Raw genomic sequence first — 27145 nt, forward strand, 5'->3', positions numbered from 1 at the left:
TGCTGCCCGGGGTTCCTAGGGAGAGCTCCATTTGCCATTAGGGATTTTTTTTCCTGAGAAACCCCTGTAACATTAAGTGAACCCCCAGGGGTTCACGAACCCCAGTTTTGGAACCACTGAGCTAGACTGATCAGTTTCATTTTCTGATTTTCAGACACTCACAAAATGGTAATTGTGTGTTAGTTCATGGCCCTCCTAGGGAACACTTAACTTTAAACAATTAATTTAAAAAAAAATCACTAGAAATATTTTACTTTTGGGATTTGTTAAATTGTAACCTAAATGTTGGGCTTAACCCCTGTGGACAGTGACCGCTCAATTGTGATTCAGCCTGAATTCATGTAAACTTTTTGCATAGTGTGTTTTTATCTGTTTTGAAGTTAAACTTCCTTGCCATGCTCTGATTGTATATCTGCATTGCAAGCCAACCTTTGTAGTAGGTTTAATATTCTTGATTGAAAACCTTTTGTTTACACATTCATTTGACTTCAATTATCTTACTTTCCTGAATACATATTAATTATATGTCACTGAAAAGATATTTGTACTGTATTTTTTTGAAATCATGTAACATCTTAACTTCATGAACTAGGCTATGAAACCCATGTATAAAGACAATATTGTGACATAAATCTTTTGAGATTTTCTTTTCTAAATGTCTCCTTTATGGAGAAGCAAAATGTAGACTGATGAAGTGGGTATTCACCCACGAAAGCTCATGCTCCAATACGTCTGTTAGTCTATAAGGTGCCACAGGACTTTTTGCTGAGAATTTTCTGTGTCAGACATTAATACCTGATCTCAGTTTTTTTAATGAAAGATGGTATTTTTAATTTGGTTTTCGACAATCTAGAATGGACAAGACCCCTGGTAGTGCTGACAAGGAAAGGTTAGTGGCATAAATAGTGTCTTTGGGTTGATCACAGACTGCTTATTTCTTTTACGTTCATGTAAAAGATTTGAGAGGAATCTGGGAATATACTAGTGAGAAAAACATTGTTGCCTTTAATTCTAGTGACATAGTGTTCAGTGGTGTGGATTTTTCATAGCCTGGAGTGATACAGCTGGTTTGATCTAACTTTTTAGTGTAAACCATGCTTTAGTAAATCCAACTTAATTTGTAGTAAATTAAATCTTGAACTCTAAGTGACTTGTAAAATATAACTGGTTAGTTGTGTTACACGTTCTGTTGTGACTAATGGAGCTTTGTTACAAGACTGAAATAAATCAAATGGGGGGGAAAAGGTTCCCTTTCCAAGAGTTATGTGGAAATTTCTTCGTAGTTCCCCTTCTGTTTGATCCTGCAGTGAAGTCGTAATGCTGAATTTGTTGAATTGCATTTCCACGGTCTGATGACACAAACGGTGTTATGACACTACTACAAGAGTAATCTTTTTTAAAATAAATTTAATCAAAAACTAGCAAGTATGACAAAAATAGAGTGAAATATAAATGGTTTCATGCCTCAATGTTATTTACGCATTAATATCTATTTATTTGTCTTTTGATATAATTTTTAAAACAGTTTTTTAATAATTTAGTAAGAAAAATGCTTCCTGTTGTATTTTGAGATTTATATTCTAAAATGGGGGAAGTGTAAAGATAGATTTTTATTATTTATACATTTGATTAAAAACACAAACAATGCTTAGGGCACCTTGAGTTTAGGTATAACAGCATTTAAGTGTACAATTAATTAAAATAGCGTAATACCATGGGTGTATTCATATTCCAGCCAATAAACATAGCCATCAACTTCATTCCAATACCTCAGACCCTTACCCTTAGCCCTCCTGAAGTTGCTTATTAACTGTTGTATTCAGCTTTCCATGTTGTTGTAGTCTGAGTTACATGCACAAAACAAAATTGTCTGTAGTATTCGTCAACAGATGAGTCATGAGATGCAGTAATTCTAGCTGAGTACCAAAGAGTTTTGCTGTACTATCCTTTCCACTGGAGTTGAGGGTTCATTCATTTCACACAGCTTAAATATTATAGCTTTTACATGTTTACGAATCTGAAAAATAGTGTATAGTTAAACTGTTTTGCTGTGGACTACCTGTGGGCCCAGGGCTATTAGATTTCGTGGGGGCCGTGTGTACACGTCCTTCCTAATTTAAAACTAAGTGATCAAAATTATGGCATTGAGGTTATTAATGCTATTCACCTCTGCCCTGATATAATGCGACCCGATAGAATTCAGGTTTGCATACAACGCGGTAAAGCTCTGAGACGCTGCTCTGACCAGCGTGTTAAGGGTGCCAGGCCGGGGCCTAGGGGTTCGATAAGGGGCAGAGGGTCTCGAGGCGGTCAAGAGCTCCGCCACCCAGGGTCTAGGGGGCAGGAGTTATGGGAGGAAACTTTTGAGGGCCCCACAGTTCCAGAGTGGCTCGGGGGATTAGTAGGGGGCTGGGAGCAGCCTGCCCTGCTTCCCTCGCCCCAGGTGTGTCGCTTGGGGGAAGGGATCCCCCTGCATTCACTGGAAGCGGAGCAGCTCCGGCCCCAGCCCACTCCATTCCGCTAGCTCCCAGCCACAGCACTCCACTTCCCACCACAGGGGAGTATGGGGAGCATCCTTTCCCCAACCTCCCTGCACTCACCGATGGTGGGAAGTGGACCAGCCCAGCCAAAACCAGCTCCATTCTGCCAGCTCCCAGCTGTGGCGCTCCATTTCCTGCCGCAGGTGAATGCAGGACCTTTCCCCAGCCACCCCCCAGCAACACGGCTGGGGCAAGGAAAGCGGAGCGGGCTGGGGCCGCATTGCTCCACTTCCCACTGCAGGTGAGTGCGGGGGGGATCCTTTCCCCACCTCCCCGCACGCACCGATGGCAGGAAGCGGAGTGCTGCGGTTGGGAGCTGGCTGACTGGGGCCAGGCTGCTCCTTCGCCGGTGAGTGCGTCAGGTGAGTGGGGGCGTGGATAGGGGTCGGAGCAGTTAGGGGACATGAGGGTTGGGTAAGAGGTGGGGTTCTGGGGGTGATTAGCGACAGACGTCCCTGGAGGGGGCAGTCAGGGAACAAGGAATTGGGGTGGGGGCAAAGCAAGTTTGATATAACGCAGTCTCACCTATAACGCGGTGAGATTTTCTTGTCTCCCGAGGACCGTGTTATATCAGGGTAGAGGTTTACTAAACTTGACTTTTTAATTAAAATAAAACTGTCCTGTGGTTACATTTCAGTCTTAAAACATGTAGAATATAATTGTTAATTCAAAATAACCTACTCTTTATTTTAGAACAGCTGTCATATTAGTGGTTTTTTTTCTGGGAGGGAGTTTGGACACGGGGCTGGGGCTCCAGGCTGGAGTGCAGGAGAGGGTGAGAGGGCTGGGAAGGGGTTTGGGTGTAGTAGGGGATTCTGACTTGGGTCAGGGGGTTGGGGTGCAGGAGGGGGTGCAGGCTCCAGCCAAGAGGCACTCACCACAGGTGGCTCCCAGTCAGTGGAGCAGCATGGCTCAGGCTGCCTGCCTGCCATAGCCCCTGCTGCTCCCAGAAGCAGCCAGCTGCTGGCACATCTCTGTGCATCCCTGGGAGGAAGCGAACAGTGTGTCTCTGTATGCAGTGCCACCCCTGCAGCTGCAGGGATGGTGCTGGGGATGGGGGCAGTGTGCGGAGCTCCCCCCCCTCTACTGTGCCAGGGGCCGCAGAGACATGCCAGCCGTTGGCTGTTTCTGGAAGTGGCGTGGGGCCACAACATGCAGGCCCTGACTACCATGCAGAACTTCTTAAAATATCACATAACCCATAAAGTAGAAATCACCTGGAATGTTTGTGAAACATACAAGAAACATGTCTTTGTTTTTTTTAAACTTGGTGACACGTGCATTTTACCCCGAATATACATAAAAAGGGCCACTAAGGGTCTCGCCCAAATTTTTTTTTAAATGAACACTGTTAGAAATATTTTCAGAACTATTTTAACAATTTCTCATGGAAACAGTGAATGTGTTTCACGTGTTTTCAAACCATTGATGTATGTATTCTCCAAGCTGAAAGAAATGCAAAAAGTAAATAGCAGGAACAGTGAAAAGAAAGTAGAGATCATTTTAAGCCTAGTTTAAATGTGCTATACTTCGTTGGACAATTTAAATAAATTACATCAGTCTGATGGGCTGACTTTGGCATAGCCGTGTTTGGGGAAAAAAACGCCTTAAGTCAGTTAAAATTTCTGGAAAGCTGTTGCACGTGTGTGGACTTCCAAATTTAAAAGGTGGATGTGTAATAAAACAACACAATTAAATGAACCTATGCTTATTTGAAAACTTACTTTTCTGTGGAAGAAATACTTGAATAAATGAATTTTTATTTGAGTCACTATAAATACTACTTTAATCCATTATTATGGTTGACACTTTGTATATGCAGCATCTGTAACATTTTATTTCTTTCAATAATAAGAGGTTGAATGGGTAATGTCTAAAACTTAATTGTCCTTCAGCTGTTAATCTAAAAAAACACCTGATATGCTATAGTAGCTGTCAAAATTGCATAATTGAAATAACTTCTCTACCTTAGTCTTAGACAGTTTCTACCACCTTAATAGTACTATTTATACTGTGATTGTAGTGTTCAAATGTCTTGACATACCACCAGTTAAAAGTTTTATTTCAAATACCCATTCTCCGTAAAGGATACTGTTATACCCAGGTTCTTTTCCTGTAAGTTCCTCTCAAAATCATTATTCCCCCGTGGATTTTTCTGTTGGTCTCAACATTAACTTTATTCATTTAATAAAATACAAAGATCTTCTCTTAGCACTCTTTATTTTTACTATAACACTTCTCCTGAGGTTCTCTTTTATCAGCTGTCGCTTTTGTAAATGTCAAATGACTTCTTTTGTTTTCCACTAGCTTTACAGAACCAGTGAGTGAAAATGAACTAACAAATATGTTTTCTTTTTAGAAGTCTCCCTCTTTTTTCTGATTTCTTTTTTCTTTATTAAATTTATTGCTTCTGCTGCTTGGTTTGCAGGAGGCCACTCTTACACTTATTTTGTATATAAACTTTTAAAAGAATGAGTAAGTGTACTGAATTTTTACCATCGGAAAATCAAATTGTGAAAAGAATATAATATTTAATAATGGTGTCCCACAGACTTTTCAGTTGAGTGGTCTTCCATAATGGGGAGTCATTATATTCACACTTTCCTTTTTCCTCAGACATAATGCAAATTCTGAATATTATGTGAAACAATAACTTTGCAAAATTGTTCTGATAACTTGCCAATACATGGACAGTTTTTTTCCCCATGATTGTTTAATTGTCATCAATCCCAGTATTTTATTTTTCTTACCAAAAAAAGAACATTTGTGTTCTACAGGTGTCTGGGTAAATTGAATTTTGCAATTGTTGTGTTAATATCAAGCAACCAAGAACCTGACAAACTAATTCTTTGTGCATATGTTTAAAGAACTGCCTTCAGGGAAGTCGTCTTCTCACAAAAGCCTTTTAATTGATCATTTCTAACAACGTTCCATTGAATTCCATTCCATTCCATGATCTCTCTGGGCTGCTCTCATTCTGTCCGTTTTAAAATATTAATTTTACCTCTTGGCTAGCTGTCTGAATCTCCTATCGTTGCTTTGAAAATCGCTAAACATTTTTTATTATTAAATGTATATCTCTAGCAGTTAACTTCTGTTTAGGTGAATTTAGCCATTACGTTTTACATCGGGATTTGGAGGTGGTGGTGGTGTTTACTAATATAACTTTTTTTAAAAACATGTTACATATTGTAAAATATCTGGTGGGAATTAAATAACTTTTAAAAATGTTACATTTCACTATCAAAATATATATTGTTTCTGAATAGCCACTATTAGTTTCATTGCTTCATAGGCATCCAGCTACTGAGAGGGAATACAAATAAACCATTTAACCTTATTCGCAAAAATTTTCCACCATCATTAATGGTACTTAAGAAACTAAGAAAGAAAAAAAGATAAGTGCTGTTGGCTTGTATGCCATTTCTTAAACAAAAAATTGATCAATTAAAAGATATAACCTCACCAACCTTATCTGTTACTTAAAGTTGACACTGAATAAAGACATCCAGCTAGCTGATGCAGAGGGTTTCGAGTTTCTAGATGGGTCTTACGCAATATATTAAACTTCCAACGTCCCCCCTCCCTCCCTGGTAGTATACCCTTTAAGATTTATTTCAGGCTATAGGATTATGCCTTGTGTGTGCATCTCTAATCTGATTTAGCCAGTGGAATTGTTGCTTTGTGGATGTTACCCATATCCTACTTTTAAAGAGCATAAAGCCCAAACACATTTGATTAGTGAGATTTCATGCATATTTATTCATGAAGGATTCAAAGGAACTTAAAAAATTAAGTTATTTTCATGGGGTTGTGAGGGAATCTTTTTTCCCACCCCTCTTTCTTGCTGGACTTTAATAGCCAAGTAGGTGTAAACTTTCTTGTTTACAAATATTTTCAAACTGAGAATGTGTGTGCTGAGTTTTAACCATTTTTATTTTGACCCTGCAAAGCTACTGATTCCCATATCAGATAGGTAAGAGAGGGATGAATATCCAAAAGAGCCTATTGATTGCTCTAAACATATTTTTGTTTTGGTATTATGACTCATGTCCGCAGGTACGGCCGCTGACAACTCCTAGTGGCCACAATTCGCTGTTCCCTGCCAATGGGAACTGTGGGAGCAGCGAACCATGGCCACTGGGAGCTGCAAATGGCCGTACCTGTGGATGCTCAGGTAAACAGAGCATCTCGCGGCCTGCCAGGGGCTTACTCTGAACAAGCACGAAACAGGTTTGGGAACCTCTGCTGAACAGGATTTCAGTATACAGGTATAAGCACTCTTACGCTGAGGTGATTATTTATGCTAATTGGGTTGTGCTGCTTAACTCATATAGTTAAAGTAGTACAATTTTTGTGTGTAAAGACCAAGTTCTATTGATTTTTTTTTTCAGTGAGATTTACAATCTCAGCTGCCTAAGTCAGTTTTGAAAATGGGCCTTTGGCTCCTAAGTAACTTTTGCTCTTCTGAACTTTTCAAAGTATAGCTTATCCTTAACTATAATGGCACTACAGTTCTACTCTAACATTAGGAGTCATATGATTTGGAGCACGAGTTCAGTTTTCATCATAAGTAGGCTAGTGGCTTTTTCAGAATTTTAAATGCTGAGTGAGTGCATAAGAAGTGCTCTCAGAGATGAGTATTTAATTGTAACTGCGTCCAAGAGGACAAGAACATTGAATATAGAGGTAAAATTCCCATTCCGTATTGGTATGTACCATTCAATATTTTTCACTATTCTGTGCCCTTTAGCCTTTTTTTAACTCAAGTTCAGTATATTTCATGTCTGAGAGAAATGTAGTCTTAAGAGAAAACGATATGGAATCTGTAACTTAGGTCTATATATTAGCTTCTGCTTAAAGGTATAACATACTTGAAAAATACCAAATTGTATTTCATGTTTTGTGGATATTTAATTGTGTATATTATACCACAAAGGTAAACTTCCATCTCTTTTACTTTTATTTATTTCTGGACTTCCCTATAAAATGATTTTCCAATCTAGAGTGTGTGTACTTAAATGCTGTTGTCTTGTACATCCCTTTTTTTCTGCAGGAGGATTTCATTTCTTTTCTTTCAAGTAGAATTTAATGGATCTGTAATGGTTTTTTTTTAAATTTACTTTTAAAGCACTAACTGTATTCCTCTTCTATGCTGAAAGTTGCCTGATATTTTTGTAATGTTACATGTTTCCTGATGTGTGTGTTAGAACAAGGTAAGTCAAATTATATGGGGAACATAGCTGTATTCCTCCTTTTATGAGATGGTCTAAAACTAGGGTGACCAGATGTCCCAATTTTATAGGGACAGTCCCAATATTTGGGGCTTTTTCTTATATAGGCTCCTATTATCCCCCTCACCCCCCACCCCTTGTCCCAATTTTTCACACTTGTTGTCTGGTCACTGTATCTAAAACTGGTATGAAAACTTGTCTTGATGTGTGTGTTGTCATTAAGTAAAAATGACCGGTAGCAATTTCCTGTTACTATTAGCCATACTTAACAGGGTGGATAAAAATATATTATTTTTTGAAAAAATAAAACATGAATTTATTTAAATTGGACTTCATAATTATTAGAATTTAAGGAACAGAATATCAGGGTTGGAAGGGACCTCAGACGGTCATCTAGTCCAACCCCCTGATCAAAGCAGGACCAATCCCCAGACAGATTTTTGCCCCAGACCCCTAAATGGCCCCCTCAAGGATTAAACTCACAACCCTGGGTTTAGTAGGCCATTGCTCAAACCACTGAACTATCCCTCCCCCAAGAAACATTTGTTTTAAAAATAAACCTGGTTTGTATTCGATTTAGGTTTAATTTTGTATATGTCGAGGCTTAAACTTATTATCTCTTAAAACATTTGAACAATGAGTAAATTTAAGTTACATCCTAATGCAGCTTGACACAAATCATGAGCAGAAAGTTAATAAGCTGTATATCATTCACCACTTTCTAACATACTAAAAATGTACAGTTAATAAGAATCAGCAAACATTAAGCTATATAATTGCTTAAATAAATGTGTATGGCGTACTCTCCTAGGTAGCAAAAATGTACCAGATCTAGTCAAAAGGTTCCATTTAGTTATAAATCAGCATGTTTTAATGGTTATGTAAACCATTGAGAGTATAATTTTATTTAGAAAACTGATGTACAAATGGAAAAGTTGATTAAAATCAGTGATATAAATTGTGGCTTTCCACTTGGTGTTTTAAATCAGTCCACCCTGTACTTAATATTGTTACAGCTATTGTCCTTTGCTTACTGGATGTCATACATAACCGTGGTGTGTTTTCTTATGATATACTGTGTACCACTAACATAATCTACTTGATCTTTTGAGCAACTTGAGACATAGGAGTTTTCAATGGCTCATATGTCTGTAGAAGGCTTTTCAGTATAACTTTTTTTCCTTCTTAGTTTGAACTATAAAAAGCATCTCTACATGAACTATTAGTACCCTGCCAATTATTTAAAACTGTAAAATCAAATGCAAATTTCAGTCAACTCACTCCTTCAAGAAAAAGAAGCTGTGAATGCAGATAACTCCCCAACACGCTAGGGAATGCTCTAGCCTCCCTTAACTCTCCTCAATGTCAGGCAAAACATATGAGCCCTGCCACATACCCTGAAAGTTGTGCTCCAAATCATATGACTCCTAACATTACAGTAGCACAACATTACCACTGGATGCCAGATCATTTGCTTGTTTTAATCAGACTGAGTCTTAAATTCTTCATGCTTCTAACACTGAAATAATTACAAATGCAATTCTGCCACCCTTTTTACATTTAGTAGAACCTAACTTTGCAAGCAGTTCTGCTGAAATTGCTGACGCTGCTCAGCATGAGTAAAGGTAGCAGAGTCAAGCCTTAAAGGAGCATTTTTTTGGTATCTGGTAAGGGCTGGGGGAACAGCAAGTGTTCCTGCATTGCCTGACTGGAGTAAAAATGCCGCTGTCTGTGTTGGTGGGAGAAAGGAGGATGCTTTATTTACCTCCCATGTATGATGTTGGCTACTCCACTTTTTCCCATTGACACTGACTGTCTTGGGTGAGGTACTAAATTATTACAGCTCTTTCTACTGTTCCCTTCTGTATTTAACACAGTGGAAAGGATGTCCATTTAATCCAGACAGCTCTTTGATTGGATAAGTAGAACTGGTTGGGAACTCTGTCTAGATTATTTTTTTTTATGGAAAATTCAGTTTGTTTACTGTTGCAAAGTTATGAAGATGTAATATCCATGGGTCATAACTGAAATTGTTTAACATCAATTACTTCATTTGTTACCAAGCAAATACGATGTTAAGAACATCCGTTTTAACTGGTAAGAATCTTAACTTTTAGGATATGTCTGCACAGTTATGGGAGGTTTGACTGCATTCCAAGCTAACTAGATTGAAGCTAATATGGGAATCAATAACCGTGACTGCACAGAAGCACAGATTTTAGGGTGAAGTAAGAATGTGATGATGTACACAGGATCCTTATACAGCCCACACCGAGGCCCATGCTGTGGTATTTACACTGCTATTGATACCTGAGCTAGATAGATTGAAGCTAGCTTGGGTATATCTACACGTGCTGCAGTTGCACCGCCAATTGCAGTGTAGACATTCCCTTAGAATTCTGTTATTTTTCAGATTTTCAGCAAGTATCTATAGTTCATCTCTGTTTTACTGAAGTGTGTGTGTACATAATTACAATGAACATTTTCATGTTTATATCTGAGGTATTGTAAACATTGTCTATTTTAGCCTTCTTTCATCTGCAAGTTTCTCTCAGAGGGAGGTCCCTTACAGGCTTTGGAGGGAATGTGTGCTGCAATGAGGGGAAAGAGAGGTCTACATCACGGCTTCCACTCTTAACTTTCAGTTTTTATGTGTAATACCCGATTTGTTGTATTCAGTTGTGCTGACTATTACTGCCTTTACCAAGTTTTGCATTTTTGAAGGCTTGGGGATAAGCTGCCATTTTATTTAGCTGTGCTGAGCTTTTTTATTAAAGTTTGTAGATAGTCTGCACAGAGGCAAAACCACAAAATACAGAGCTGAAATTGTTAGTCAGTGACCTGAGTGAATATTAATTTGAGCACTGTTGTGCAATTTATGTGAACTCTTTGTTGTCTAAAACTTAGATTTTAATTTTCCAAGGAAGGGCCAGTTTCTCTGTATCAATTTGGCTTTCTTTCTGCTGTGTACACTTATATGGAGGACACAGATACTGAGCAATCCTGGGAACCTTTGCTATGGAGTTTATAGGAATGGATGTTGGCATAAGCAGGGCTCTAATTCTCCTGAGGCCAGGTGTTACCCTGAGTGTCATCCATGTGCCATTCTTCTTTATGCTTCCTCTCAGAACCAAACCTGCTATCCTCATATTCATCAGTCTCCAGTGGTCTCCTGGAAGCTTATCCATTAATCATGTTTTAAGATCATGTAAACAAATAAAACTTTTCCAACCAAACCATTTCATGCAGCCTGTCCAACGTAGTGATTCTCTGACTTTTTTGGCCCTTTTGAGGAGATAATCCCCCAGATGAGTCACCACTTCCGTATAAATCATCCTCTTATTCTGAATCTCCTGAAACCTTCTTCTATAAGCATCTGGAGTGGGTTCAGATTTAAGGTGTGGAGTAAGGCCATTTGTAGCCCTTTTTAAAAATTAATTTTAATTTATTAATTTTGGATTAAATTACCATTGGTTCAGTTCCTCTTGATATAATTTCAGGCACAACAAAGTGAATTGTAGTGTAGTTCAGGGGTTCTCAAACTGGGGGTCGGGACCCCTCGGGGTGGTGAGGTTATTACATGGGGGGTCTTGAGCTGTCAGCCTCCACCTAAAACCCTGCTTTCCTCCAACCTTTATAATGGTGTTGAATATATAAAAAAGTGTTTTTAATGTATAAGGAGGGGGGTCGCACTCAGACGCTTGCTATGTGAAAGGGGTCACCAGTACAAAAGTCTGGGAACCTCTGGTATAGTTCAATTTTAAAAATGTTGTTTGTCCATTTTTAATTGAATTTGAATTTCCATCCAAATAGACCTTGACACAAATCAAGCACAATTGATCTGGTAAAAAGTTACACTATATAACTGCTTAAACAAATGTGTAAACATATCATGTATCCTCCTGATTAGCAAAAACGCCCACCAGATTTAGTATAAGAACTATATTTAGTTGCAAATCAACATGCTTTAATTACCAACTAGTGAGAATAAACCTTTCTGTAGGAAAAGAACTAAAATCTTCAAATGCAAAACATGATTAAAATGGATTTAAATCAAGCTTTCCTGCTTGCTAATTTAAATCATGACTAAAACCAGTCAGCAGAGTCTGGAACATTTTGATAAATTAAATAATAATAAGTCACCAGGACCAGATGGTTTTCACTCAAGAGTTCTGAAGGAATTCATATATGAAATTGCTTAACTACTAACTGTGGAACTGTCGCTTAAATCAGCTTCTCTACGAGGTGACTGGAGGATAGCTTGTGTAACACTGATATTTTTTTTTTAAAGGCTCCTGAGGCAATCATGGCAGTTACAGTCCAGTAAACCTAACTTCATTACTAACAGTTTTTGAAACTGTAGTAAAAAACAGAATGATCAGACATGTAGATGAACATGGTATGTTGGGGAAGAGTCAAGCAGGCTTTTGTTAAAGGAAAATCATGCTTCACCAATCTATTACAATTTTCTTTGAGGATGGGAAGAAGCATGTGGATGGGATGATCCAGTAGATATAGCATACTTGGGCTTTCAGAAAGCCTTCAACCAGGTCACAAAGTAAGCAGTCATGGGATGAGAGGGAAGATCGTTCATGGATCAATAACTGGTTAAAAGATAGAAAACAGAAAGTAAAAATAAATGGTCAGTTTTCACAGTGGAGAGTGGTATATAGCAGGGTCCCACAAGGGTCTGTACTGGGACCAATACTGTTCAACATATTCATAAATTATTTGGAAAAGGGAATAAACAGTGAGGTGGCAAAGTTTCCAGATGATACAAAATTACTCAATCTCGTTAAGTCCAAAGCTGACTGTGAAGAGAGAAAAAGGGATCTCACAAAACTGGGTGAATGGGCAACAAAATGGCAGATGAAATTCGGTGTCGATAAACACGAAGTGTAATGTACATTAGAAAACAAAATCCCAACTGTACATACAAAATGATGGGGTCTAAATTAGTTAACACTCAAGGAAGAGATTTGGGATTAATCATGGATAGTTCTCTGAAAATATCTGTGCAATGTGCAGCAGCAGTTAAAAAAGCCAACAATGTTAGGAACCATTAGGAAAGGGACAAGAAGATAGGAAATACTGTAATGTCACTGTAGAAATTTATAGTATATTTACACCTTGAATACTGTGTGCAGTTCTGGTCACCCTGTTTCAAAAAAGCTGAGTATGGAACAGCTTCATGTGAGAAGAGATTAAAAAGACTGGGACTGTTCAGGTCAGAAAAGAGATGACTAATGGGGATAAGATAGAGGTCTGTAAAATCATGAATGGTATGGAGAAAATTAATAAAGAAATGTGTTATGTGATGGTGTAAACTACAAGAACAGAGGTCACCCAATTAAATTTATAAGCAGCAGTTTTAAAACAAACATCAGGAAGTGCTTCACACAACACAGTCAACCTGTGGAATTTGTTACCAGTGGATGTTCTGAAAGCCAAAAGTATTACTGGGTTACAAAAAGAAATGGATAAGTTCATGGAAGGTAAGTCCATCAGTGGTGATTAGCCAAGATAGTCAGGCACAAATCCCATCCCCATGCTGTGGGTGTCCCTAAACTTCTGACTACCAGAAGCTGGGACTTGATGATGGGATGAATCGCTCGATAATTGGACAAAAATTCAATTTAAATGAAAATAATCCATTTTATTTTTTAAGATCATGTATTTTATCCACGCTTGTCTTGGGCTACAATATCCTGTGTATCAGGCATGCTTACCCAACAGGTCTGACTTAGTTCAGGTACTTGCCATTCTTCACTTCCAGCAGTATACCGTGATCAAACTGCCTTCTTAAAACAACAGTATTGTTTGTTTAGCAGTAGGAACAAAGCATTTAGAGAATAAGGATTTAAAACAGTCTGCCTCCATGGCTCTCTTACCTGAAGGCTTACCGTGGTTTCATTGTAACCTCGGCAGGCCTGACTTCTTTAGAAACCCCCCTCGGACCTCCATGTCTGTCTAGTTCCCCCAACAACCCCCATGCTCTGTTGAGAGAGAAAGTTCCAGCCAGCCTTTTGTTCTTTTCCTTTCCATTCCATTTCCAATCAGGACTTTTTTCCGCCTTGATTCAAACCAGTTTTGCAGGATACCTACAGAGGAGGCAAAATCTTTGAAGTTAGTAGTTCCGGCATTGTCCCTTTAGCACTCAAGTATTTGCAGAGTGCTGACTATCTTGAGCCATTCTTTGCTTTATTCCTTCCTCTAGTGTCCTGTTGTATAACTCGCATAGTCATACAGAAAACATCCCTTAACCAGGCCATCATCAGTATTGGTAAAATAAATGTTCTAGGTGGTTGCACTAGTACAGGGAATGTCAAGATCATGTATTTGACAAGTAATGCCTGTTGAAGAATTTCAAGTAGAGCTGCTGAATAAACCGTATCAATTATGTTCAGGTGCATTCTAGGGGAAAATGGAGATTAAACAGTCTGTGAGAAATTGACTTGTGACAATGCACCCTCAAACAGAGCATATTTTAATATGACTAAATAATCAGTGAGTATTCTTAGCTTTCAGTATGACATTGTCTTCAGTCCATATAATGGTAGAAGTGTATTTTCCCTAAATCAGTGTATTTTACATTGTAAATCGTTGGGGGAAATGTGGCAGCTTCATTGGTTCAGCAGGAGAAACTGAAAACAAACCATTAGTAATTCATTGTTCTTCCTGTAGAAGCACAACATTAAATTTCAGTATTGTATTTCAATTTAAATTGCACTTGAAAAATGACTGTATAATGGCATTGTGGGGTTCCATTTTTTTGTATGTGATGTCTATACTGAATTTGCTTTATGTGTAAGTCAAAAATTTTCTGATTACCAGTCTTGGAAACTCCTCTTAAATCTGAAGGTCAGGTTGTACTTTATCTTTACTTGTGAAACATCACCAGTAGATTAAGTCTGCATTTGACCCTGACCCTGCAGATTCTTACCAAAGGGCTTAGTTTTAAGCACACGAGTAGTCACTCTGAGGGCATTAGGACTACTTATGTGCTTAAGGTTAAGCATCTGTGTAAGTCTTTGCAGGAGCAGGGCTTTAACAGTCTTGTTGACTTGCAGAAGGCAATAAATTCCACCTTACTCTCTGATATCGGCATTGACTCTGAAATGGATAATACATAAACGTAATTTACTGGCAACATATGCAGATATAGCACTGCATAAATACCTACTGAATAAGAGTGCCATTTTTATATAACCATTTTGACTATAACTGTGCTATAAATTATTCCCCTGAATAAATTATAATTTGAAGCATTAAAACTAGAAAATGTACATTTTACTGGTATGGTATCCTAAAACTTTTAAGATGGGTGGTGGAGGAGTGGGGGAGTGGTCATTGTTCTGAATACTAGGACTCTGAGGTAAGCATCTGGGTTCTTGTCTCTGCTCTGCCACTAACTCCATCAATAACTAGGGAGGATGTTAAACATTTTTAAACCAGTAGGACCTGAGTAACTTGTACACTAGAGTATTAAAAAAAACAAAACCGCAGAGAAGTTCTGTCAACTAGTGTTTATTTTAAACACATTTTGGAACACGGAGGAAATTCCAGAGGAGCTGGGGCAAAAAGTTAATTTCTCAGTATTTAAAAAGAGTAAATGGAATGACCTCGGTAACTGTAGGTCTCTTAGCCTGACATCAGTCCCACATAAAATAATGGGAAGGCTAATATGTGAATCTGTGACAAATTAAAGAATGGTAGCTTAATTAATGCCATTCAGCATGATTTAATGGATCATTAATAGATGTCAGACTTGATGTAGCTTTTTGATCAGGTCACAAGGTTAGTTATTAAATATAACTGGGACTTAATATACTTATTCCTGTATGGCATTCTAAAAAAAAGAAAGTGCTCTACAAAATCAGTGAAGTCCAATTGAATGAATTAGAACCAGGTTATCTGATACAGCACAAGAAGTAACTGTCAATGGTGACTTGTCATCTGATGGGAGTATTTCTAATGGGATCCTATGGCAATCTATCTTGGCCCAATGCTGTTCAATATCTTTATCAATGATTTGGAAAAATATAAAATCATTGTTGGAAAAATTTGCAGATAATACAAGTTGGTAGAGAAGTAAATGATGATGGGGACAAGTTACTTTTACAGGCAATCTAGATCACCTGGTAAGGTGGGCTCATTTGAGCAACATGTATGACCTTGTATTTTACTCTAATAAAAAAAAAAACAAGAAACAGGGAACAAAGAATGTAGGTGTAACTTATGAGACGGAAGGGAGTATCCTAGAATGCACTGACACTGAAAAGGATTTAGGCGTCATGATAGTCGCATGAAAATGAGCTCCCAGTGCGATGCAGTAGCTAAGAGGGTTAATATAATCCTTGCCTGCATAAGCAAGGGAATATTAACTAGGGGTAACGTGTTGGTATTACTTCTCTATATATGATAAGATAGTTTCAGGTGTACCGTAGCTGGTTCTGGTGTCCATACATCAAAAAGGATGTGGAAAAATTTGAATGGGTTCAGAACAGATACAGAAGAATGATATAAGGTCTGGAGAACATGCCATACAGTGAGACTTAAGAAGCTCAATCTGTTTAGTTCATCCAAGAGAATGTTAACAAATAACTTGATCGTGGTGTCCATATACCTCTGTGGGGAAGAGATTTCTGAAAATAGATGGTTCTTTAGTCTAAAAGAGAAATAGGCTTAATGAATAATTGGTGATAGGGTCTTCTGTCTACAGACAAAGGTATGACAAAATCCAGTGGTTGGAAGTTGAAGCTAGACATTCAGAGTGGAAATAAGATGTAAACTTTAAAAACAGAAATGCACAAGAGTAATGCATTGTAGGGTGCATATTGACGCATGCGTTCGTTCAAGGATCAACACCAAATTAGTCGTTCTCTCTTTGTGTAAAAGAGTTCCTTGTGTTAACTGGATCAATATTAAGCTAATATCACAACCTTGTTGTCTATAATCTGCATGTTTAATTGCACTTACTCATTTTTTGCCATGCCACCCTTGACACTGTCATATGTGAGCATGTATAATTCAGTGTTTGATCTTGGGGCATAAAAGAAGCAATGAAACATCTTGGCAACCAAAATCACTTGATATTAGAGTATGTGACATTTTTTTCATTCTGATATTCATCATGAAAAGATGGACCAATAATATGGTTTTACTATGGAACAAGGCAAGTCTGATAGACACCAACAATAGTCTGTGGAGAGGAATTGTTTAACAGATTATATTCATTTGTAATAGTTTTAATGTGTCCTTTTTTCCACTGAGACCATCTTTATACCTAAATAGAAACACTAGGTCTTTAGCTGGCATTTAGAATGTTATCTTGAGGTATCCAGAAGTTCCATGTAAAGATGGAAGTGTCTGAGGATGGTTGAAAACAGCTCTATTATAATTTTCTTCTATTATTTTCTTTTTTGCAGCTTCTCTTCTCGCTTTCTTGCCATTTTACTGTGAATTCTGCATGAATCCCAAAGTTTCCCAGTATGTGCCCTACCCCCCACGTGCATAAGCACCATATATATATATATATATATATATATATATATATATATACACACACACAATTTTCCATGCTGTTTCAGTTTCACTAGCCTTCTAAACCCAGTTCTCTTACACTGTGGAAGTGCCAATAAGCCATTATGCAGATATATTTTTATTTGCTAAGATAGTTTTGTATGCTGCCTTAACCTTTGGTGTACAAAAATATGCATCCCTCCTTTTGAGCAAAACCACTGAATGTAAAGCATGTCAAAGTATAGTTACTATAGTAATCTCTAATGGTGAGCTATGCTGTGTGCTAGTGTGACCTAGTAACATAGTTGGGACTAATGCACATATGTATCATTCTTAAAGTATTTGCACATGTCCATTCCAATGTAAGTGTGTGTGTGCCTGAGTGCAGCTGCTTGAATTGTTTCCCGTAGTGATATCTGTTGGGCTGGCTCCAGCACTCTCTGGTGCCACACACTCATACCACTGGTATAAAGGACCCTGCTGACCCAGTCCCCTTCAGTTGCTTCTTAGCACCCATGATGGTTGCTGGAACTCTTATTATATGGAGATATACCTATCTCGTAGAGCTGGAAGGGACCTTGAAAGGTCATCAAATCTAGTCCCCTGCCTTCACAGCAGGATCAAGTACTGTCCCTGATACATTTTTGCCCCAGATCCCTAAAGGATTGAACTCTCAACCCTGGGTTTAGCAGGCCAATGCTCAAAACCACTGAGCTATCTCCCCCCTCCCCCATTGCTCAGGCAATTTTCTCTGAGTGACTTTTCTACTACTTTAGTCTAAATAGTTATTGTAGTTGCTAGTTTTTAATAGTTTTTGGGTGCCTTCACGTTTAGTTAGCAGAGTCATCCACATCCCGGTGCCGGGGCATGCCTCGGTTACCAGGCTCTGCACTTCTTGTGATAAGTCTATGCCTTTGAGTGACCTGCACTTAATTTGTCTCAAGTGCCTCGGAGAATCTCATAGGAAAGACCGTTGATATATCTGCAGGGACTTGAAACTCTACACCAAAAAGGACCGAGCAGCAAGACTGAAGGTCCTCCTCAAGCAGGCAGTCTTAAGACCTGCCTTGGAGCCACACTTGGACTCGGCACCAAGCACCTCAGCCGTAGTGTGAAGTGCTCGTCCCACAAGGTCGGGAATCCTAGCACCAATCTGCTTCTCCAGTGCCTAAGAAGCACCATAAACACTATGAGAAGAGCCGATCCCCGGTGCCCAAGGCAAGCAGACAGGGGGACCATGACAGAGCAAGACTTGTGCTGAGCCAGCAGCACTTTAGCATCAGATGTCAGCAACTCCAGTACGGCTGCAAGCGCTACTGATATCAGTACAGGAGCCACCTCCTGTGGGTCAACAGCGTACTGGCCAGTTGGCAATGCTGTCAACTCCAGAGGTGTTTGCAGCAGCCAGGGACCTTTTTTCCCTACCGGTACCGGCGTCCCCAGAGGGTCAGGACTTGGTACTGCAAGTGCCACTGAGCAGTACAGAGATGTCGCCTAGACTTTACTTTGTACCATTGCCACTGTCTAGAGAGAAACCTCCATTGGCAGCTTCCTCAAGATCTTCACCGCAACATCAATCACCAGCACCACAACATCAACCACCAGCACCGAAGAGAACAGCACTGCCTTGGACTCCACACCACAGCTCGTCCTTTTTCTTTGGACTCGGAAGTGGGATCTTACTCCTCTTCTCCTCCTCCCACCCCCAATCAACACAGCTACCTGTGCTACTCCCTGGGCCATTCCTATTCAACTGCGGCCCCATGTACAGGGGTGCCTCCAAACTTTTGGCCTCTGGGTCCATGGGGATTGGCACCTATCAGATGGCTGTTTTGGAATCCTTGGGGGTGATCATATTCTGTTGCCTCAGAAAATAGGGCACACCTGGTACTGCATCAAAAGACCCCAGACTCTGGTACCGAACCCATCATCAAGCCTCAAGAGGAAGCCCTGCAGGTCCTGGTGGACATTGAGGAAGTGGTGGAGGCTCCTCAGCCCATTATAGACTCCTCATCCTGCTCCCCAGATGAGGCAGTAGTACAGCAGCAGGGATATCCCGCCACAGGATGACCACAAGGCGTACCAGAACTTCTTGTGGCAGATCACCTCTATGTTTACTCCCAAGTTTGAGGCTGTCAAGGAGAAACATACAGTCTCTTGGTGGCAGGTCCTGCTAGAGTAACAGCCATTATGGACCCGGTCATGATCCTGTAGCAAATCCCTGCCTCCCTTTCTCCTACAGCAAAGCATACAGAGCACAAGTACTTTGAACCAACTAAAAGGTACAAATTTCTCTTTTCATACCCTCCCCTGTGATCCCTGCAAGTAGCAGCCATCAGCAAAAGAGAGTGACGACAAGCAGGTCCTATGCCCAAGGTGAAAGATCCAAAGAAATTGAACCTGTTTGGTCAGAAAGCATACTCCACGGGGGGGCCTACACATCTCCCTAGTGAAGCAGCAAGCTTTGCTGGGCTGTTATGATGTTAATATGTGGGGGAGTGTTTCTAGGATTCTAGACAGGAGTTATCATTCTTAATGGAAGAAGGGAAGACGGTGGCACAAGCCTCATTTTAGGCAGCTCTGGATGTCACTGATTCCATGGGCAGATCAATGGCCACAGCGGTAACTATACACAGGAGCTCATGGTTGCAGTCCTCTGGGCTCCCACGTGAGGTGCAATAAACCTTACAAAACCTTCCCTTTCAAGGGTCATTGCTCTTCTCTGAGCAAACTGCATGGTCTCAAGGACTCAAAGGAGACCTTGAAATTGCTGGGGCTGTATGCATTGGCAGTATTGAGGAAGCACTACAAGCCCCAACAGACTGACCGCTACTTTGCCCAAACAGCCAAGCAAGATAAACAGGGGAAGAGCAGGGAGTTCAAATGTAGGCCCTCTCTACCATCCTCCTCGGCAGGACCTACGCAGACCAGCTTCGGACACTTGCAGACCTTAAAGCACTTATTTTGCAGAGACGCTCAAGGTTGATATTGCAATCCCCTCTACACTGAATCCAGTTAACCCATTGTTCTCAAACCACTTCTCCCACTTCCTTAAGGCCTTGACTTAGATTACTTCAGACTGCTGGATTCTCAGCACAGTAGGAGTTACACCATCCAATTTTTTTGTCTACCGCACCTTCCCAAGCCCCTCCCCTCCCCCTTGGACTTCTTCAGGGACCCTTTTCTTGAGCAACTGTAGGAACAAGAACCCCAATCCCTCCTTCACCTCCTGGGAGCTGAGGAGGAGGTTCCATTCCACCTAAGAGGAAAGGAGTTCTATTCCTATTACTTCCAAATTATGAAAGCTGAGGGTGATCTCAGACCAATTTTAGACCTGCATCATCTCAACTGCCATCTCAAACCCTTTAAGTTTCACATAGTCTCCTTGGCTTCTGTCATTCCCGTGCTGCATTCATGGGATTGGATGTCGCCCTCGATCTAAAAGACATGTCGATTTTCTGAGACCAGACAATTCCTGAGATTTGTAGCGTGTCAAGGTCATAATCAGTTTGTGGTTCTTCCTTTGGTGCAGCTGTGAGGCCGAATGGTCTTCAACTAATGCATGGTAGGTGTGGCAGCCTTTCCCAGGAAAAAGGGAGTCCATGTATTCCTGTACTTCAACGACTGGCTGGTCAAGGGCCGATCCAGAGCTCAAGTGGAAGGCAACATCCCTCACATCCAATTGACCGTTAGCATGTTAGGTCTACTGATAAATGACCAGAAATCCACCCTTATCCTGGTCCAAAGGACATAGTTCATTGGTGCAGTTCTTAACTCCATGTGAATTCTACTTCCAGGTGATGGCTTTTGGTTGATTACATCTCTTATATGGTCCCTCCAGGCTCATCCGATCACAACTGTATGAAGGAGTCTAAGCCTTCTGTGCCACATGGTGTTGTGGACAAACATAGTGCATCAAGCAGTGCCTGGTTGGCCATGGTATTCTCCTCCTCACATCATCATTTGGACTCAGTACTCAGGTCCTCAGCTTACTAATGTGGTGGCTGAACCACCGCATGGTATATGCAGGGGTACCCTTCTCAAGGCCTCAACTCTCGATGTCTCTAGTACCTGAAGCAACAGCCCTAGGCTGGGGAGCCACCCTAGAATCCCTCAGGACTCAGGGCCTCTGGTCTCAAGAAAAACTTTCCCTCCATATCAACATCAGAGAGCTCTGCCTAGCCTGCCGGGTTTTCTACCCCACATTATGAGCAGGACTGTATCGATTTTCATAGATAATACAGTGGCCATGTTCTACATAAACAGGGCAGTGCGCATTCTTCCCCTCTGTGTCAAGAAGCAATCCGACTGTTGGAGCTCATTCCAAGTGTCCTACCTTCTGGGAATGCAGAACCAGCTGGCATATCAGCTCAGCAGGTCTTTCTTCTCTCACCATGAGTAAAGTCACGTTTTAGTCTCAGGTATTTTTAGTAAATGTCATGGACAGGTCACAGGCCATAAACAAAAATTCACAGCCTGGGACCTGTCCATCACTTTTAGTAAAAGTACTCAACCCCACTAAAACTTGGGCTGGGGCACTCTGATGGAGGTGTCTGGGGCACTGTGGGTTCTGGGGAATGTGGCCCGGGACCCCTGCTTGTACTGGGGGATGGGGATTGGCGGGGCTTCCTACCCGGCTCCGCGTCTCTGCAGCTTCTAGGCGGTGGAGGCAGGGGCCAGGGCAGGGGCTCCCACCACAAGCGTTGGCTGCTGCAGCTAATAGGAGCAGCTGGGGCAGGGCCTGCGTGTGGCATGGAGACTGCCCCTTGGCTTCTCCCCCACCTAGTAACTGCAGGGGGTCCATGCGAGCGGGAGCCCTCCACCCTGAGGGAAGCCTCCCCCCACACTCTCCAACCCCCTGCCTATTGCCCTGAGACCCCTCCCCCACACCCAAACTGCTGCTGCTAGCTCAGGGGCTGCCTGGCTCAGGCAGCCCTGAGTCAGCACCAGCCGTTGCAAAAGTCACAGAGGTCACAGAATCCATGACCTCTGTGACAGACTCGTAGCCTTAACCATGAGTGATCGCTTCGAGCGAACATCCCAAGGGACATCCCCCAGTGATGTGGGACTCCCTTATATACCTGTTCGCTACCCGCAACAACAGAAAACACCATCAGTTCACTCTGTGAGGCCACAGCCCGGATCACAGACGCGTTCCTGTTGTCATGGACAAAGTACCTGTATTATGCATTTTATCCTACCCTGCTGATTCAGAAGGTTAAGATGAAAATCAAGCGGGACCAAGCATGGGTCATTCTCATATCCCCCAGGCAACACTGGTTCACTACTCTTAGAGCTTTCAGTGACCGCCCCGCTACAGCTTCTGCTATATCCAGACTTGATCTCCTGAGACAACAGTTGGCTGCTCCCCCCAAGTGTAGACCAGGGCTTAGTGGCCATCGCTTTGGCCAGAAGAGTCTCAAAGATCTGGACCTTCACATCAGAGCCCCCATATATGGTCATCTTCAGGAATAAAGTCCAGCTGTGTCCATACTTGTTGTTCCTCCCAAAGGTGGTTTCACAATTCCATTACAGTCAAGCAATCTTCCTGCTGGTATTCTGTGGTAAACCACTCAGGCCTCTTCTGCTGCCTTCCCAGCACAAGTCCCTACTCAGGACAACTGCAGAGCAGCTACCTGGTCATCAGTGCACACATTCTCAACGCACTGTGCCATCACCTAGCAGGCTAGAGACAATGCCAGCTTCAGCTGCACATTCTTGCAGTCACCTTGTCCTTAAACTCTGAACCTACCTCCTGTACAACTGCTTGAGAGTCACCTACATTGGACTGGACATGTGCAAGCACTTGAAGAAAACATGGTTACTAATGTTTCTGTAATTTATTCTTTGAGATGTGTTGCCATTTCAAAACCCACCATCTGCCCCCTCTTATTGGAGGCAGTCAGTAAGAAGAAACTGAAAGGGAGAGAGGTCAGCAGGACTCTTTGTACCGGTAGCATGAGTGCATGGCACCAAAGGGCGCTGGAGCCAACCCGATGGATATCACTAGGGGAAAGAATTCTGGCAGCTGTGCTCGGGATTCATACACACCTACATTGGAACGAACATGTGCAACACATCTCAAAGAACAGTTACAGATAAGTTAGTAACTGTGTGTGTGTGTTTATATAGATATAGAAATAGAAGCAGGGAAGACAGTCATCAAGGTTCAGTGGCATTTTCCCTCCAGATAGGCCTATAGAAATGACTGGCTCACATCTTGACAAAATCAAAAGTACAGACTAATTAGCCTCCTCCCTGTGTGAATATGAAGTAAACACAAGCAAATCTTGTGTGTCCATCCCTCTTTTTCATAACCAATGTTGCCATATTGTAGTCTGTGCAAAAAGGTGATCCATTGCAACTTGCAGACTCCTCCGTGCTAGCAAAGGGATAAACTTTGCTATCCTATTTGATTATGAATGTGTGGTTAAAAAATGAAGTTGTTGTTGTTGATTGACTTATATTACACTAGAACTAGTTCCTAATGTCTATTTTTGGTTTCCAACGTCTTAATAAAAGTCTTTCAGTAATTTACAACTTATTTTATGACTTAGCCCCATTTAAGTAAATTCAGACTTAACTCTTTTATGCACTACAGTTAAACGGATTTTTTAAAAATCACCTTTAAAACTTGCTTTATACTCTGAGCTCTGACTCAGGTAGGTATTACAGTACACTATATAACATAGTTGGCCACACTCATCTGCCTTAGTGGCTAAGGAAGCTTACTTTTTCATTTACCTCCCAATCCTGAGTATATTAATATTGAGTGTTGCTTATGCCATTGACCTTCCTTGTGCTTGTTTAGAGATGAATATTGGCTAGGCATCTGTCAAAAGGGAGCCTATTTGGATTATTATCATGTTTCTTCAGAGTGGAATAGTTACAGGAGAATTGAGATTGAAGTAGGAAGGTCCTGGGAAGGGGGATGAGGGGGAATTAGCCATAAATAAGAAATTCTTCCTTGCTTAAGAAGTCCTACATTGTGAGTATTGTTATATCAATATTTAACTAATAAGTATTGAAATATAGTACTTAGACGTTGTTCCACATAGTATGATCTGAATTTTTATCAAATGAAGCTCAAGCGTATTTGCTTTATTTAATATGAATTATCTGTTCTTTATTGTGTATCTTAAAAGCTGCTTCCTAACACAGCGTTCTTCCTTCTCTTAGGTTATAAAGCAGCTAAATGGAGTCTGAGCAGCTGTTCCGTAGGGGCTACTATCGAAATAGTTACAACAGCATAACCAGTGCAAGCAGCGATGAGGAACTTTTAGATGGAGCAGGTGTCATTATGGACTTTCAGACTTCTGAAGATGACAATTTGTTAGATGGTGATGCATCAGTTGGTAAGTTAGTAATTCTTACTTATGGCTTTTTGGTTTATAATCTTTCTTTCATTAGAGTCTAGAAAGGAACAGTTTTTGAAGCAGTAATTAAAATTTTCTAGATCTTGTCAGCAAATCTGTTCATGAACAGATGGCTTTAAAAAAAGTTACTGAAAAATGTATATTAGTGTCTACTAAGGTTTATCTTGCTAAGCAGTTATATTAGATTTACAGTGCTAACTTTTCTGATCTTGTGTCTTCTATCATTGCTTACAAAGCTGAAAAAAATCTTATTGTCAATTTTCTCTTCTCTTTGGAAAGAGTCATAAAAGCCACCTTCTCTTTCCTTATCTGGCTCTTTGAGTGAGAAGGCTGCTAAGTTAGCTCTCATATCTGAACAGCAACTCATGAGAATAGTTTGCTTATTATCCTCTATAGTAGAATTAGACTGTGTGTAACTATTTTTCCTTCTGTTTACTGTAATCTGCTTCTTAGCACTATTCCCTTCCATATCAGAATAGAATGATGATTCTTCTGTAGTTGGTGACTGTACTACCAAGAATCCCGGGAAAAGTACATTAGCACTAAATGACTAAGTTAGAGCGACAAGGTGGGTGAGGCAATATCTTCTGTTGAACCAACTTCTGTTAGTGAAATAGACAAGCTTTCAAGCTGCACAGAGATCTTACTCAATTTAGAGCCAATATGCACTCTATGGTGGTGAATAACAAACACTGGCAAGGGGAAGAGATCCATCAGCAACAGAATGTAAAAACCATGATTTGGTCAGTTCTACTGTTGCCTGACCCATTTGAGCAGCAACTTTGAAACTCACCAGTATCTTGTAAGTTTTGTTGTGCTTCTACCTCTCTTTGTGGGCAGAAATGAGGAATCTCTTTTGTGTCTGTATCTACCCGAGTATCTCCAGCAACTGTCTGCTTGCCTCAGGTTTTAATCTGTAAAATGGGGATAGTAATATCTTTGTTGCTTGTAAAAGACCCATCAGCAACAGCAGAGTGAACTGTAAATGTGAACTTTGCAATTTCTGTTCTGACTACTTTGGGACAGATGACATTTTCATCTTCCATCAGCTGGTACTCAAGAAAGCTATCGGCACAAGTAAAAGGGCACTGAAGTGATCCCACTCATCACTCTAGATGTGAGGTTTTCAGAAACATTAATGAATTCATCTTCACAACACTTATGTAGGGTAGGGAAGTATTATTGTCCTCATTTTACAGATTCGTGTTCTCCAACCCCTATTGCTTCCCTTTTCCTCTTCACCCTGGCTTTGTCCCTGTCGTTCTCTCTTGTTTTGTGCTCAGCCCTCCTCTGTATTCTAGTATGGTAGCTTCTTTCACCCCACACTTCCTGGGCACTAGCAGGCAGAGCACTGAGAGCATGGTTATTCGTTCCAATTCATGGCACCACAGTGGCCCTTGGCAGCCAGAAGAGCACTTGCAGGCAAAGTGCTGCTCAGCCTCTGCATCCTTAAGATGGAGTTTGCTCAGTACAGAAAAACCTTTTGAGAGTTGTGGTGTCAAACTCTTTTTAAAATGTCTTTACTGATCAGCAGCAGTGATTTTTTTTCAGAGGCTCATAAGTTGGCCAATTTGGGGCAGAATTTCATACGACAGAAAGGCAGCCCCTAGTAAAATTTCAAGTGCTCGCTCCAGTCCATCGAGAGGCAATAGTTTCTCAGTGAAGTGATTGTAAGAATTTTTTAATGTTTTTTTTCCCCTAACATCATTCTTCAAAATGATTTAACTGTTTTACCGGAAATTATTAAAAGAAATTTAGCCTGATGCAGACACCCATCGTGGAAATTTCTGCCCAGATAGTTCGTTTGGAAAAGACCTAAGCAACTGAAAACAAAGGGCTTATAATGGAAAGTGTTAGATCATCTAGAGGTATTTTTATAAGGTTGCCTGTCTTATTAAAAGATAGATTGAAATGGGTCTACTCGTTTTTTTACGATTACTGCATCTTAGTGTGGAGTATTTAGTTGTGTTGGAGGTTGCACTTTATTTGCAGGGTTTGTGTGTGAGAATTATGGTTTAAATGGGATCCTAATCACTTACTTAAATGTAATTTGTTGGTCTTTTTCACCTGTTTAAGACAGAGAAGGATTTATTTTTTCTTCCATGGTTTGGTCTGATTAGAAGGGTTTTCACTTAAGGCACGCTGGATCAGTCATTAGTATAGCAGAATTTGACTATAAATTGGGCTAAAGAGCAGATGAGCATCTAATGTCACTGTACTTCACAATAATTACCCAGAATGCGGGTTTATACACTCAAGTGTATCTGATATTCTTCTTCCTGGCAATGAGCTTATTTTATCAATGACTTACCAAAACCTTAACTGCCAAAATCCTGGTCATTAATATAATAGAACAAGAATTTCTATTATAATCATGTTTGATTAGAATTAGTAGTTTCTCGGGATATTTACACTTCTTATAACTAAAAAAATACTTTGTATAAACTACCAAAAAGTTAAAATATAGATACCT

The 27145-nt window shown here is 40.5% G+C and overlaps 1 protein-coding gene across 4 annotated transcripts in view; it reads left to right on the forward strand.

Annotated features, from left to right (window-relative positions):
- Positions 1–27145, forward strand: part of CLCN3 (chloride voltage-gated channel 3) — a 113260-nt gene that overhangs the window by 10736 nt on the left and 75379 nt on the right. For 3 of the 4 annotated variants that reach the window (XM_050945330.1, XM_050945325.1, XM_050945328.1), the window contains exon 2: positions 24476–24651. In XM_050945330.1, the coding sequence (XP_050801287.1) occupies positions 24492–24651 (160 nt within the window). In that variant the 5' untranslated portion in view covers positions 24476–24491. Of the gene's footprint in view, positions 1–24475; positions 24652–27145 lie in introns of those variants that run through there. The other variant, XM_050945326.1, reaches the window with a different exon arrangement.

This window comes from Gopherus flavomarginatus, chromosome 3 (assembly GCF_025201925.1).
Source record: "Gopherus flavomarginatus isolate rGopFla2 chromosome 3, rGopFla2.mat.asm, whole genome shotgun sequence".
Taxonomy (NCBI): domain Eukaryota; kingdom Metazoa; phylum Chordata; order Testudines; family Testudinidae; genus Gopherus; species Gopherus flavomarginatus.